General features: G+C 34.4%; 1 protein-coding gene across 6 annotated transcripts in view; it reads left to right on the top strand.

Annotated features, from left to right (window-relative positions):
* LOC125051174 (GATA-binding factor C-like) overlaps nt 1–13,312 on the top strand; it is an 86,737-nt gene extending 73,425 nt beyond the window's left edge. For all 6 annotated transcript variants that reach the window (XM_047651354.1, XM_047651353.1, XM_047651352.1 and 3 more), the window contains 3 exons: nt 11,177–11,387; nt 11,728–11,867; nt 12,343–13,312. In XM_047651354.1, the coding sequence (XP_047507310.1) occupies nt 11,177–11,387; nt 11,728–11,867; nt 12,343–12,369 (378 nt within the window). In that variant the 3' untranslated portion in view covers nt 12,370–13,312. The remainder of the gene's footprint in view (nt 1–11,176; nt 11,388–11,727; nt 11,868–12,342) is intronic.
* The last annotated feature ends 1,474 nt before the right edge of the window (nt 13,313–14,786 follow it).

The raw sequence follows: 14,786 nt of genomic DNA, 5'->3' as shown, positions 1-14,786 counted from the left end.
TAATACAAAGTCCATCGTACCTTTAATTGGTGTTATTAATCACTAGTTTTTTGTCTACGATGTGGTCTTTATGCCCTTGTTTTGCCGAGTAGGTATATGTCTCTGTCATTGGATTCGTTGATATTGAAAAGATTTTACCTACCTAATACACGTTACAATTATTGTATGCCGTATGGCCGATATTTGACCAGATCGTCGGAATGGTGAAATTTAGATCCCTTGGTCATGTTGTACTTTTACGGTGAAATCGTTGAGTCGATTTTAATTGAAAGATATTGTTAGATATTTTTAAGACAATCTCTCTCTTTAATCGGCAGCTCATGTCTGAGCGTCGTGGTCAGCAAGGAGCATCTGGATCTGTTTCCCTATTTCTGTCCAGCACCTCTCTTCTGACACTGTACGGTTTTGATGACGATGAGTCTTCCAGTCTTGATCTATCTCGAATTGGTGAACGGCCACCAGTTTCACCAAGTTTTCATCGCCTCTGCTCATTGAATGGCCGACATTAGATTCAATTCGCTGTAGGCATATGGAGATTTAAGACAATTAACAAACTTTAAATTCAGAATCATACTCCAAACAATTCATTAATTCGTAAAGCTGCAATCAAATAAATTATATAAATGGCGAAGTAGGTAATCGCTCATAAATTGTTACATAATGTGCGCCATACAGCTGCTCAAAGTTATGGCTATTGTAAAATACATTAAATAATTCCTTATGTAGATTTCCTATCACAATAACTTTTTCAAGGACACTTGATAACAGAAGTGATAAAGATAAATGCATTATTAATTATAAGTAAATTGTGTCCCAGCTTTGCACGCCTGGAGGTTTATTTTTTGCCTACAAAGCGATAATACGGCATTGTAATGGTGAAATAATTTTTATATATTTTTTTCAATATTCATAAACATTTTCTCGATTTGTAACTTACATTAAATAATATACCCGCGACGACCAGCCTTTAAGATAAATCTAATGATAGATTAATATTGAGAATTGAATATCAAAACTGCCTACTTAATTATTTTCGAGATTCAAAGTCAAAGTCAAGATATAAAATCGTATAAAAAGAGAACTAAAAATGTTTTTACACAAATAATTTTGACCGAGTCATTTCAAATACGTGAAGTGTATAGTTAACGTAAAATTGTAAAAACCGTTAGATTGTAATCTATCGGTTATCGGTTATCGGTATTCGGTAGATTGTACTACACTAACTTAGTTATCATTCAAACTTCTTTGGTCAATTACAGATTAATTTTACTTCCCAACAATTTCATATAACTACCGAATAATAATACGTTAATTTGTAAGCAGTTCGTTGAGGTTCACAATCTTTCGACAGTTTACAATCTCGCGAGATAGATTACAATCTAACGGTTTTTACAATTTTACGGTGACATATATACTTCACTGTTCGACTCTGCAAATAATTGCTGACGTGACTAAAATTTCCTATTCCATCCATTTTCAATATACCATTGAATTAAAAGTATCTTTATCGTTAGTAGCGAATCTGCAACTTTTATCCCTCACATAAATTGACTTATAATATACAAACATATTATATAAAGCTGAATATCAAAATTTAATCCAGGACGAAGATAAATAAGGTTGCCAGGAGTTATCGATATTCGGTGTGTCAACATTTAAAATCGTTGGCGGCAAAGTGTAGCTTGGTAGCCGCGTGAGATTTACAACTGACATCTAATTGGTCTGGGTTTGATGCCACGGGCTCATCATAAATTTATTGGTTTCCTTAATTGTTTTCAAAGTTAAAAAACTCGTCGATAAAAATGAAATAGTGCTTAGTGTTTATTTTTCACCGACCTAAAACGTACTAATTAAATAGTTTTCTAGTATTTAAACATTACACAATATATATGTTATTACAGACAGAGATACCATACTAGAATACACAAAACATACATACGTATAAATCGATAATCGAATACATCGATAAACAGTATTAATGAAAGATGAAAGAAAACAAATAATATTGATAATGATCTGACTATTGGTGCCGGAATTATGGCTTCAGAATTGCTTAAAGACTGGAGTTTCCATGTCTTTTTCAAGGGTCAGCATTACATCACCTCCAAGCAGAGTTTATTATAGACAGAGATCATTTTTTATAGAACAGGGGGCAAACGGGCTCTTGCCCGTGATGGTAGTATTTCCAGTATCGCTTAACATCAGGGTGATCTGATGTTAAGCCCATGGACTTAGTGTACATGCCAGAGGGCTCGCGAGTACGTTGCGGGCCTTTTAAAAATTGGTGCTCTCTCATGATGAATCCCAAGTCGAATTGGTTTGGAAATACTTCAGTGGGCAGCTGGTTCCACATAGTAGTGGGGTGCGGCAAAAACTAGCTTAAAAAACGCTTAGTAGTTGAACGACGGACGTCGAGGTGATACGGGTGGAATTTCGTATTCTGCCTTGAAGTACGAACATAATCTATTTAGAGGAACTGAAATAAACTAAAACTAGATTAACATGACGCCATTATTTTCAACCCGTTGGACACTAGTTCCATAAAACAATTTCACGATCGCGAGGAAGCTCGAAATTGAGAATATCAATAAATTTGGTGTGGTATAAATCGCAATTTCAATTATCTTTTCGAGTAGCAGCTGTCTTCTGGCCGGAGTATTTATTTTAATCACACGCTCACTTCAAACAAGGAATGGTGTTTCATCGACATATCTCCGGGCACATCCTTAATTATGAAATATTGCTTAAGACCAATCAACCGAAATTAAAAATACGAATAAATATAGTTTAATGTTTTTAAATATATTATATATTTTGTATTGTAATTATGTTTCTTTATATTAAAACAGCCTTTCATGAATAAATGTGATTTATTAGTTACATATTAAGTTACTAACTGCATATTAACTATCTGTATTTTATTTATGCAGAGCTGGGAAGGTAAATTAATAAAAAACAAACTATTCAAATTAAGATTAATTGAAATATAGAGACAAAATAAACACATCTATAAAACTGTATCGAATGGCTATGAAATCAATAATCTTTGAAAGTAAAAAGATGCGCAGGCGCCGGCTCCTTCGATTGCCGGGTGCGCTAACTACGCGGAACTAATTCACTGACAGTGAAAGAGCCGACCGCATTGAACCGAAAAGATGCACCAAACATTTGTGAACCCCTTTCGTGAATGCACAATTTGAGAATCTTTTAAGCGTAGAAAGTGTGTGGCGCCACTATTTTCGTTCTATTTTTGTATTTTTTTTCTTTAAAAAAGAGGGTATAAAAGTTACTTCACTCGAGACTGACTAATATTTTAGTATACGTATGTTTCCAGTAAAAAAAAATACACAGTATTCTCGTAAATATCAAGTGAAATTTTCTCTGCTTTGTGAAAGTTGATCCTTTTCTCCTGTTGATCCTGTAACTTATGTTTATATTTAATCACTTATTGCATTACATTATTTCATATTCTTAATAGCACAGACTAGGGAGGTTAGCGCACCCAGTGACAAAAAAAAGAAAACTCAATTGTAGGTACGTCGTAAACGTACGAACGTACGTAAGACAGTTGGTACGAACGTAAGACAGTTGGTAACAAAGTGTTTACGGATACACTTATGAACTACATTATAAATTTATAATCATTCAATAAAAGTGATACCAATATCTAAGCTATATTGTTTCTTGTAGTGTTTGTGAAAATAAATGCCTAATAACAACCAAATTTACCGACACTAGCATAACTATAAAGTACCCATCACTTCTCAAATGTTTCCTGTTTAAATGTATCATTAAGTTGTTTGACAGTAGGTTCCTATAGTGTTTTATTTTTTATTAGCTAACCAGAATCATAATACTCTGTGTATATATAAATATAGTATATTTAAATAGGTATTAAGCCCTTGTCGTCAATTCCTATAACTCGCGTGTGGCCGCGTCGCGCCCAATTGAGGCCGTCTCCTTTATTTTTCCTCCACGCAACATTTCTCCTGTCCTCGGAATTATTTCTACTTTTAATTACACGTTTTAACCAAAAGATTAAACTAAATAAGAAATATGGGATACGATTTTTGTAGTATTTGCTTACTTTATAAGGCGAAATGTAATATAATTTTCTTTCTTTCATTATATTCTGTTTTGGTATAGAAGTTACAGTTTATTTATAATATATTTTTTATTATTAATGAAATTAGTTTATTTTATATTAATCGTAAACAAATTTATGTGAATTTTAAAAGAAGATAATGAAATGATTAAAACCTAATCTAAAATATCAGCTCATCCCGTTAGATGACAAAGTCAGATTGTTCAAATCAAATAAGGTGCTACTCCTGCTATTAAACGGTCCTGCATTTAATACTGAAACAGGTGCAAGAAAATGCTTGTTACCCATTTAAAGTCCTTTAGTAAAAGCTCAATCCTAGTTCTCATTTTCATTTTGAAATCTATTTTTATCACACACCTTTTTTTTTATATATTCTAGATATTTCACGTCGATTACAGAAACAATATTTTTAATGGATTAAAACGTGCGACTCTCATGCCTGAGGTCGTTGGGTCTTTCTATGTGCGCATTTAAATCGCTCGAACGGTGAAGAAAAAACATCTTTAGGAAACCGGCTTGCCTTAGACCAAACATTTCGATGGCGTGTGTCAAACACAGGAGGCTGATCACCTACTTGCCTATTAGATTGACATGAAACAGATTCAGAAATCTGAGGTCCAGACCTAAAAAGGTTGTAGCGCCACTGATTTATTACTTTATTTTACGAGTAAATAAGCAACCTATTATTTCTTAGTACTTACTTTTAGAAGCTTCGTCGATCTTTGCAAGGCAAAATAATATGTTTAAGAATTATGAATGACAGGTTTAGGAATTATAAATGGTCTGAATGATTTATATTGAGACTAGAGTCTGTGACGGTAACGTTTTGATTAATCAAGTAAGATTTATGATGCATTCATAATACATAATTACTTGGTAACTGAGCTGATGTTTTTCAGGAATTAATGCTCTCAGTGTGACATAATAGGTATCCAATATCCATATTATAGAATTAAAACGAATGAAGTTCTTATGATTATCAACAAGTATCAAACTAACAGTGTGTTTAATAGACACACAAAAATAGTTTCGTTTTTTTACATATACACAGAAATACAATTAAAAAAAATTGGTTGTTTGTAAAGTAGGTTTACGATCGAGATGTTTACGTGATAACGTCTTATTGGTGATATAAGTTTTTGGGAAGTAAGGAATTAATAAAGATAACAATTTTTTCAAATTTTAAATTACATCTATCGTTTTATTCACACTTTTGATGATAAATTTCGGGTGTAAATGACAAGCGCTCGAGATGAGACGGGAGATCGGTCCGTCTCTCTCTCGTTATACCTGCGATCGCGCTCGTGAGGTTTTGGTGTGACACAAGTTTCTGAACATGTCACCCGACTAAAACGATTTTAAAGACGTTATCACGTCAAAACGGCTTGTGTATATTTCATTTCATTTTCAGTGAATCTACCACCCAAAATAATATTCCTTTTAATCTGTAACTCTGGAATTTGTTACCGGTCCTTATTAGTTAGATTACTAAGACTTTAGCTAGTAACATTTGTTTATAGGTTTATTCAATAAAAAGTACGTAATGCTTTTTTCTGAGTAAAATCGGGCACCAGCTTGTGTAACAGAACGTGATAAACGCAATAATTATGCTTGTATTGTTGACTAAATGCCTATAAACGGTGTATCAATCACCCGCAGTAAAAACTAAACTCTCACGTCAACGATTATATTTCCATAGACAAGGTTTTTTCGATCGATTGTAAATTATATTAACTTGTTAACTGTCAAAGTAATCGGGAGATTTTATATAGACTCATTATATTCCTAGAGGTTTAACTTCAATGGTAAATTGTTAATTTTATTTGTAAACTACTATTATGGTTTGTTATGCCGTGATCATTTATAAAAACGACCTCAGGGATGAGAGTCGCACGCTGAAGCCACTAGGCCAACACTGCCTAAGTTATATATGTATTATATGATAGCATATACAAAAACCCACTTACTTCTGTTTTTTACTTAGTTATGGTCATCTATTTTATTTTTGCTATAAATATATTATTTTTATGGCATAATGCACATAATATATGATTTTCAAATCAAGATTTATTTAGAAGATCCTTTTTAATGAAAGCCACGTGATTTAATTACCCAACATGATATTTCATGTTAAAATACTAACTACAAAGTAACAGTATGTAACAATGAACCATTTGCATTAACTCTAATTATAGAATGAAGCTTTCTAGCTGTCGGAAAAATTATTCAGTGAATTTTCCACGGTATTGTTATGTGAGCCTGCTATTTTCCCTGCGGTTTTATTTAGTCAGATGGACTCAGATAGTGCAATCTAGAAAACGTTATTATACACACGCATATATATTTTAACATGATGATTGCGTGTATAGGCTTTTAATTTGCTAATAAAAAACGCGATGAAAATCGTACAACGCATCGATGTCGTTGCAATTAGCACGCGGCATGTTATAGCAGCTATTCGTAAGTTTTTATGCTCATTAATATTGATTATATTTAAATTAAAACATTTAAAATTCTATTAGGTGTCCACTTTTTAATAAAAAAAAAAAGAATTACGCATTTCTGTTAAACGTATCCAAGTATTTTAATTAAGTATTACATTACAAACATAATATAAAGTTTCCAATACGCCCTGCGAATTCACGAAAGTTGAACATTCTCCCCTATGGTAAGGGAAATATGACTTGTAATTGTTCAGTAACTTTCATTACAGCTTTCAAGTAATAAAGACATGTTTATTTATTTATTCACACACATACAATATTTACAGTTTTCTTAACATACTTAGTAATAATAATAATAAATAATTAAAACGAATTTAAAAAGTGTGGTTCCTGTGGTAGTGTGCCTTTAACGCTGACAGCATTTCCTCGCTGTATTGCGATACTATTCGATGAGAGAGGAAAGCACCAGCTAGCGGTACCATGTACCATAGGCCAACATAAATATTTAATTAACAACTGTGCACTTGAACCTCACGGCCCAAGAGTCTCTACTCCAAAGGGAACAAAATCGTAGTTGGAGGAAAGAGGCAAGGGGGCGTAATTAATATTATTAAATTATAATTATTTATTAATTTGAAAACGGTACGCATATGGCTTCCTATTTTATGTAAGACAATTTTATTATCCTTTTCCACAAACATATCTTTTATCTTGACACAATTATTGCCGTAACAAATAAAAGCAAAGCCTTATACTGACTATTTCCTATTTAGATCTAACTATTAAAACGCGAAATGGTTTCTATTGCAAGGGCATAATAGCTATAATGGCATGGACTCTTTTCCATCGCATTACCCAATTGTGTTACCGTACAAGGAGGTGGAATGTTGCATGCAAAGTGCGTGTATCGTTAGTGGGAGCACTGTATGACCAAGATATTTCTAGGTAATTATGATTGTTTTCCTTTGCGAAATGGGCGGGTTACTTTCCACGTGATAAGCTAGTCTGCTTCGTGAAATTTCTAGCGAATAGCATCGTGAGAGCTGAGCTCTGGTATTTAGTTAATGTACTGCTTGTAATCTATTTCATTCCTATGCTTTTAAGTCTGTAATTTCTTAAGAGTATGGTGTAATATACACCATACAGTACAGTTAATGAAAACAAATTTAGTTTACCGATCACACAATGATTATTATAAATAAACTAGCTGACCCGGCAAATTTTACCATGTATATTATTTCTAGGAAACGTTTTTTAGTTCAATAAAAATAATCTACAGTAATAAAAAATAGGGGTTCAACGTAGAGGGGTAAAATTAGGGGTTGTATGTATTGTTGTATATTGTAACATAAAAAAAAAACTATTATTTTTACTAAACTCTAAATAGAAATGTGGGACCACCCTTAACATTTTGGGGTTTGAATGATAAATAGTAGCCAATTCTCAGACTTACTGAACATGCATAAAAAATTTCATAAAAATCGGTCGAGCCGTTTCGGAGGAGTATGGGTACATTGTGACTCGAGAATATTTTATATCTTTTGCCTCCAGCCTCCAAAAGTCCGAAAATAGTTCTCCTACTTGTTATTTTAAAATTTATTTCTATCGTCAAGTTACATGTCTTGCAATCCCCTTTATAAATGTATACATAAATATAATGTACATACGAGTATACAGAGCAGATCGACTCACAGCAATGTAATTAACCTGACATAATGGCCTGTTATTAAGCAATTTCTGCACTAACATGGCGGATGTCTTAACTATATAACTCGACAGGTTAGAAGAACTACTTCAATATGATGCACGGCTTCCGCAACTACTTATATATAAAACCTTAGAAGGTAGTATTTCGCATGCAAACAACGTACGTATGTGAAGATGGGGACATTCTTGAATTTTTAATACCATTTTTATTTTAAGATGACTATCACAAGAGTACTCATACAGTTTATTTTGTAATGATTTTATCAAAATTATCTCGCATAGTGTTTGTCTCTGTAGTCCGTTTACGAACAGGAACTAAATAATACTTATTAAAAGGCAAAGAGAGTGTCATAGCGGGAATAAATCTATTAAAAGACCAGACTGTTGTCTAGTGAAGAATAGGCGTGAATTAAATTTATCTAGGAATAGTTCAACCTTGCATATCCTCCAATTTGACAGGAACGCGAAGGCTTCCCAATGACCTAATTGGTGGTAAATCTGCCGGCGCATGCAGTTAATGCATTTTATATTGGTTCAATTGGAGCAGAGACGGCGCGGTATGCGGGCAAGTTGTGTGGGCGATTCGCGGGAAGAAATTAGGACCATTTCGAATTAGCACGCACTGTTCAGCATTTGTTGGGAATTTTGCCGAAATTAAGGATGCAATTGATTATGATGTACACATGTGCAATGTTCTAACTGTTTTATTCCCTAAATGAATCATACATGACTGGTGTAAAATTATTTCCTTAATGCTCCAGTTTTTTATCATGGGTGCTGTAATTACAAATATCAGGTCATACGGGTTGTTGGCGGTGAGCATTGAATACGTAGGGCCACATGCCGCCAACTTCCAGGGAAGGCAATGAATAACTCATTGTCCATCCGTCCGTCGTGACACAACGTTCTCGGAAACGCAGAAACTGACCGAGATATTTGACCTATGTATGCATAAACGTTACCTTGACGTCCTAGGAGGAAACACCTGACATATTATGAAATATAAGATACAGGTATCACTTATTCCACGTCGTTAAATTTGAATCGGTAGACATCCCTACCCATCGGCAATGAAGACCGAGGGTGTAGGCCGAGAGAAAAAGCCGGCGTAAAAAACTCTCGGTACTATTTTGAAATAGCAAATCATCATACAAAATGACTATGGCCAAAAACACTTATTTTAAAACAATTATCGCAAATTAATTACAAGTAGCCTGTTTAGGACTAGTTCCAGGCCCTTTTATCAACTAGATAATCGTTAACTTTATAGTAAGCCTTTTTACACAGCTTTTCTTTAATACATTTTTGAATTTATTAAAAGGCAGAGATAACAGAAAGAGCCTCTAGGATTTTTTAAAAGAAAAGTTCCCTTATCCCAAAAAATAATTACTAATGACTTATAACTTTAGATACGGGGAAATTGCAGCCTGCGTTTGTTCCGAGTATTTACATTATGCGTATGTACTATTCTAGTAAACTAATCACTATTTTTGTATACATACATAATATTTTCCTAAATATATAGCGAGGGTAAATAAATTAATTTCCTTGAATTTATCTCTCAGAGATTCCCTACATTTTAAATTATAGATTGCACGAATAGCCCTCTTCTGCAGGATGAAAACAAAAACTCCTTGTACAAACTTACCAACTACTAGAAAGATTCATACACATTCATTTGGAATTTACGTAGTCACGAAAAAATCTTCCTCATTCATTAGTATGCATACACAGTATGAAACACCAGGAAATCTGGTTTAGTAATGCTGGTTTATCCAGACAGAAAGGCACAGAACCCATTCTTAGAACACCTAAATGACATCACCAATTTGAATGTGCAAGAGGAACTTCTTCGTTTCCCACAAAGCAGTCATCAAGTGCATAGTTGCATTAGGATGCACGAGCAGTACTCTTCACGCATGTCGGCATCGGTCACCAAACGACTAAATATTCGCACATGACTATTGTGATACCATTTTATGGTGCCGGCTGCTTTTATGCTGGCTATTTAGCATTCAAAATTGGTATTGTGAATGTTTTTTCATACCATTTTAATGTCGTGTCAGAGTAATAAACTGGAGTTGGTGCGTCACTTGTTACGATTGTTAACCTCGTGTTATGTGAAGTAGCAACTAATTGCAATAGTTTTTTTATTGTTAAGCAATGCTTTGTTTCTATTTGCTTTCACAATTTAATATAATAAAACAAAAAATGATTGTTATCTTATAATTAAGTCGTATTCTCCCAAATGTTTCGACACTTGTTGCGAAAGGACCTAGTTTAGTTTTTATTGTTTTAAATTAAACAAATTATGTATGATAATTAAAATACCATTACTCAATATAATACTTTTATTGAATAAACATTATATAAAGGGTGATCTGCGAATAGTAATTAAAACTACTCCGTGTTACTCTTAGTTTTTTTTAATGATATCCGAGGTGGAAATTGCATTTGCGTAAGCAAAAATTGCAGGGGTATGTGGGATCCAAAACACACCAGACCATATCTGCTGTTCAGAGACTGGGTGAACAATACCCACTAAAACCACCTCGAGTAGTTCCTACAAAGCCGCGTTACCGAGTCTCCGGGGTCGGTCTTATATCTACGGGACCTTAACCGCATGTTACACTAAAAATCCTCCGGTTCAATACACACTACATAGTGTCTTCTAACCCTAGGATTCGTTCTAAAGCGCTCCCTCTTTCTGCTGTCACCTAGCATTACTTGCTGGTAGATGGATTCCATACCTCGTCACTGCCCCCCATTATGGACAACACAAGGCAAAGCAAGGTTATTACCCATCACGGAAGAAAGATTACAACTTCGTGTTACCCTAGTAGATTGAAGTATTATAATTATTTTTGGCCAAAGATTTAATTACCTTTTAACATAATTAATATACAATTTCTTGTTATAGGTAAACCGGCCGTTGACGATGAAGAAAGAAGGCATCCAGACGAGAAATCGCAAGCTTAGCAGTAAGAGCAAAAAGAAGAAAGGAGGAATGGGAATGGGGGGAGGCGGGGCGTGTGCCCTCGCTTTGGGGGGCGTCATGGGAGACATGATCAAACCTTTAGGAGACGGTTCGAAAGGTTTTGGCGGGTCATTTCCATCAGCTATGGACTTTGGTTAGTATTTTTATACAATCTTTTTAATGGGTACTGGTAACAATGTTATAAAAGAAAGCCGTTAACTTCTATATAAGCTTGGCGACATTACGTTGTGCAACATAAATTTTAATTGTTTTGTTTTTAACTTACGCACGCAGCTATATTCTTAGAAGCTTTAGATAAATACGTATATTTATTTGTATAGTTTATTTACATTTAAGTAATGTGAAGTTTATAAATGGATTACGATATGGATGTTCACAAGAAAAGCGAGAACAATAAAATCAGTCCAAATATCAAAAAGAAATCTGAAAAAACACACCTATATCATAAATACTTAATCATTTTTATTTTTCAGGTCAGCACCAAGTAGGCTTAGTGCATCCAGCGGCGGCTCACATGTCCCACTGGTATGGGGCGCCGCACCAGGGCTTTGCCCCACCACCTGCCTCTCATAACCCCTACCATCACCACCACCTTGCGCAGCTTAATTCAATGGTAAGTTGAAATAGTATTTCTTTTTATGCAGTAGGAAGAATTTGTGTACGATTACTCCATTATTTCTAGGAATTAATATTTTTAGATAAATAAATTTTATAATATATTATTTTATATCACCACTTCTGGAAAATACGTTATAAATATGTTATGATCATATAAAATCATAGAAGAGCAGTGTCGGCCTAGTGGCTTCCGCTTGTGACTCCCATCCCTAAGGTCGTAGGTTTGATCCCCGGCTGTGTACCAATAGACTTTCTGTCTATTGAATACGAGGGCCCAGACCTTAAAAGGTTGTAGTTCCACTGATATACTTACTTAACTTTTTTCAATTAAAATAAAATAGTTGTTCTTCTATTCCTCTCCGACCTTCCTTCAATGTAAGAAGTAGCAGTAAATTTAGTTTTTTTGACATTGATATGTGTTTGAATGTGACATGAATATTTGGCTTTAATTTTTTCTTTCTTCTTTTCAGACTGGCTGGAGGAGTGAGTATACGTGATAAGTCTACGAGTATAATAATTTAAATCGTCATGAAGCCGAGCTTAGACGGCGACACAATAGTAACTGTGATTTCACAAACATAGCTGATGTACTGAATCACTTTGACACATCACTTAATTAATAAGACTGTGACAGAATTGATGTTTGCGAACATATCTCATACAAAACTCCCATTTTTTCAACGCGTTTTACGCTTCCCCGAGTGTTTTACAAATAGAGAAATTGTACAGTATTATAACCTAGGTAAGTCTAATGTCCGCTTAGATTAATATCGGTATCGTTATCATGTGTATTTTGTAAATATAAGTTATATTCCGTTCCTGTATAGATTGTTTTATTTAAACTTTGTTCGCTCTAGGAATTGTGATGTGTTCAGAGTTTGACAGTTTTGTAAATTTGATTTGTAGACTTTATTGAGATGCAATAGTAATTTATATGAGTAGTGTTAATCATATAATTTGTAAATATATCGGAAATGTTTTGAGTTTGGTGGGAGCTAACATCTTTTGGTTCGATAAGAACACCTAATGACGGCTTAAATTCTGAATTCTAGTTCATCGTGATTAATTCGATGTTAGTTCGTGCCAGGCTCATCCCATATAGGTCACATTATTTGGATATCTGTGTTCCAATTCACTCTAGTATCGTGAAATATTTGTTTATTAAAAATTAAGTTATTGTGTGGCCATAATCGATGTCAATTGTGGACGCAGTTTAAGTGCACGATTTATATCTGCGCCCATAAATGATGTATCAGTATCCAAAATGTAAATACTATTGTGAATGGAAAATTTTAGAATTAAAACAGATGTTAATTAGCGATCACAGAACAGCCCATTAATATCCCATCCGTAAATTTTTAGTTTATAAATCAGAACAATGTGAAGTTGTGTATTTTAAATAAAATTGCGAATAATTTATCAATAAATATTGATATTTCATATATGGATTTTATTTACTTTGACCATTACATACCTAATAACACTGTTAAGTATGAAAGAAGACTTTAGATTTACAGAAAATAAACCCAGGTCAATTTCTATAAGAACAAAATTTGTATTGTAAGACAAATATCTATGTGTACTCGTATCATCCAATCTACTTATTTTCCGGTCAAGTGAACATTACAAAGCTCACGCATCCATTCCGCATTGAAATAAAATTAGAATCACATTCAATTGACCATCCGCTGCGTCTTTCGCCCGCCATAAGTCACCGGATCAATTCCGCCATTCCGCAGAAAAACGTACAAAATTCACGTTTATCTCGCGGCAAATTGAAAATGCAACGGCCCGTGTGATTGTGACGCAACGAACGCTGCCGGCGACATATGGAGCTATTCAATTTTAATCGCATTTCAGAAAGGACATCGGATAAAGTACCTATAAAGCGTTCCCCGACCCGATAGGCCTTAGTTAAGTTTCGTTTTATTTGCGGTATCGCTTCATCCGGATTTAGAGGGTGACATTGTTGGTACACAAATGTTTGCAATTGATCTTTTTAGATTTCGCCAGTTCGTAGCACGCTCCGTTGCATCCTGCGGTATTGCGGTGGATAAGAAACTCTAGAGATAAATAAAACGTCTTTGTATTACGATTTGTATTAAATCGAGTAGATGGCAAATAAAATACGTAAACACGAATTAAGTGTTAAGTGTGGAATGTTTTTCAAAAACGACAGTTTGTTTCAAACGAGTTTCGAGACAGCCGCATAAGTCACTAGGAGCTGAGCCGTGATATATGCCCTGTGGGCGCGGGAAAAAATGTCGCCCAACAAAAACGCCATCACTCCGTAGGATTTATTGAGGCACCAGCGCGGAATATTCGAGGCTTACAACAGCAAATATTCTTACACCTACCAAGGAACGTGCGTACCCCCCGATGCGACGAACTTCGCACTTCGCTAAATTACGACTCTACTGTTGCTACAAGCAAACACTATAGTTATAAAATAATATAAGTAATACTCTTTGTAACTTAATATCTCTTTTCGTCCCGCTAATTCTTCAAGAGCAGTGTTCGCTGCAGCGACTCTCATCCCTGAGGTGGTAGGTTCTATCCTCGACAGTACACCAATGGACTACTCGTGCGTATTTAACATTCGCTCGAACGGTGAAGGAAAACATCGTGAGGAAACCGACATGTCTTAGACCCAAAAAGTCGACGGTATTTGTAAGGCCGATCACTTGATTATTAGAATTACAAATAATCTTGAAACATATACAGAAATCTGAGGCCCAGACTTAAAAAGGTTGTAGCCAATGATTTTTTTATATTCTTTTATTCTCCAATGAAACTAGATTATCAAATGCAATAGGTACCTACTATAGGTTATAACGCATAACCTTTTATATAATAATTTGGAATTTTTTACATATTTAATAGTTTGTTTATGTATTGTTAGTGTATACACAAG

The sequence above is a fragment of the Pieris napi genome, chromosome 7 (assembly GCF_905475465.1).
Source record: "Pieris napi chromosome 7, ilPieNapi1.2, whole genome shotgun sequence".
NCBI lineage: Eukaryota > Metazoa > Arthropoda > Insecta > Lepidoptera > Pieridae > Pieris > Pieris napi.
The sequence above is the reverse complement of the archived record's forward strand: the minus strand, read 5'-3'. Positions and strand labels throughout refer to the sequence as shown.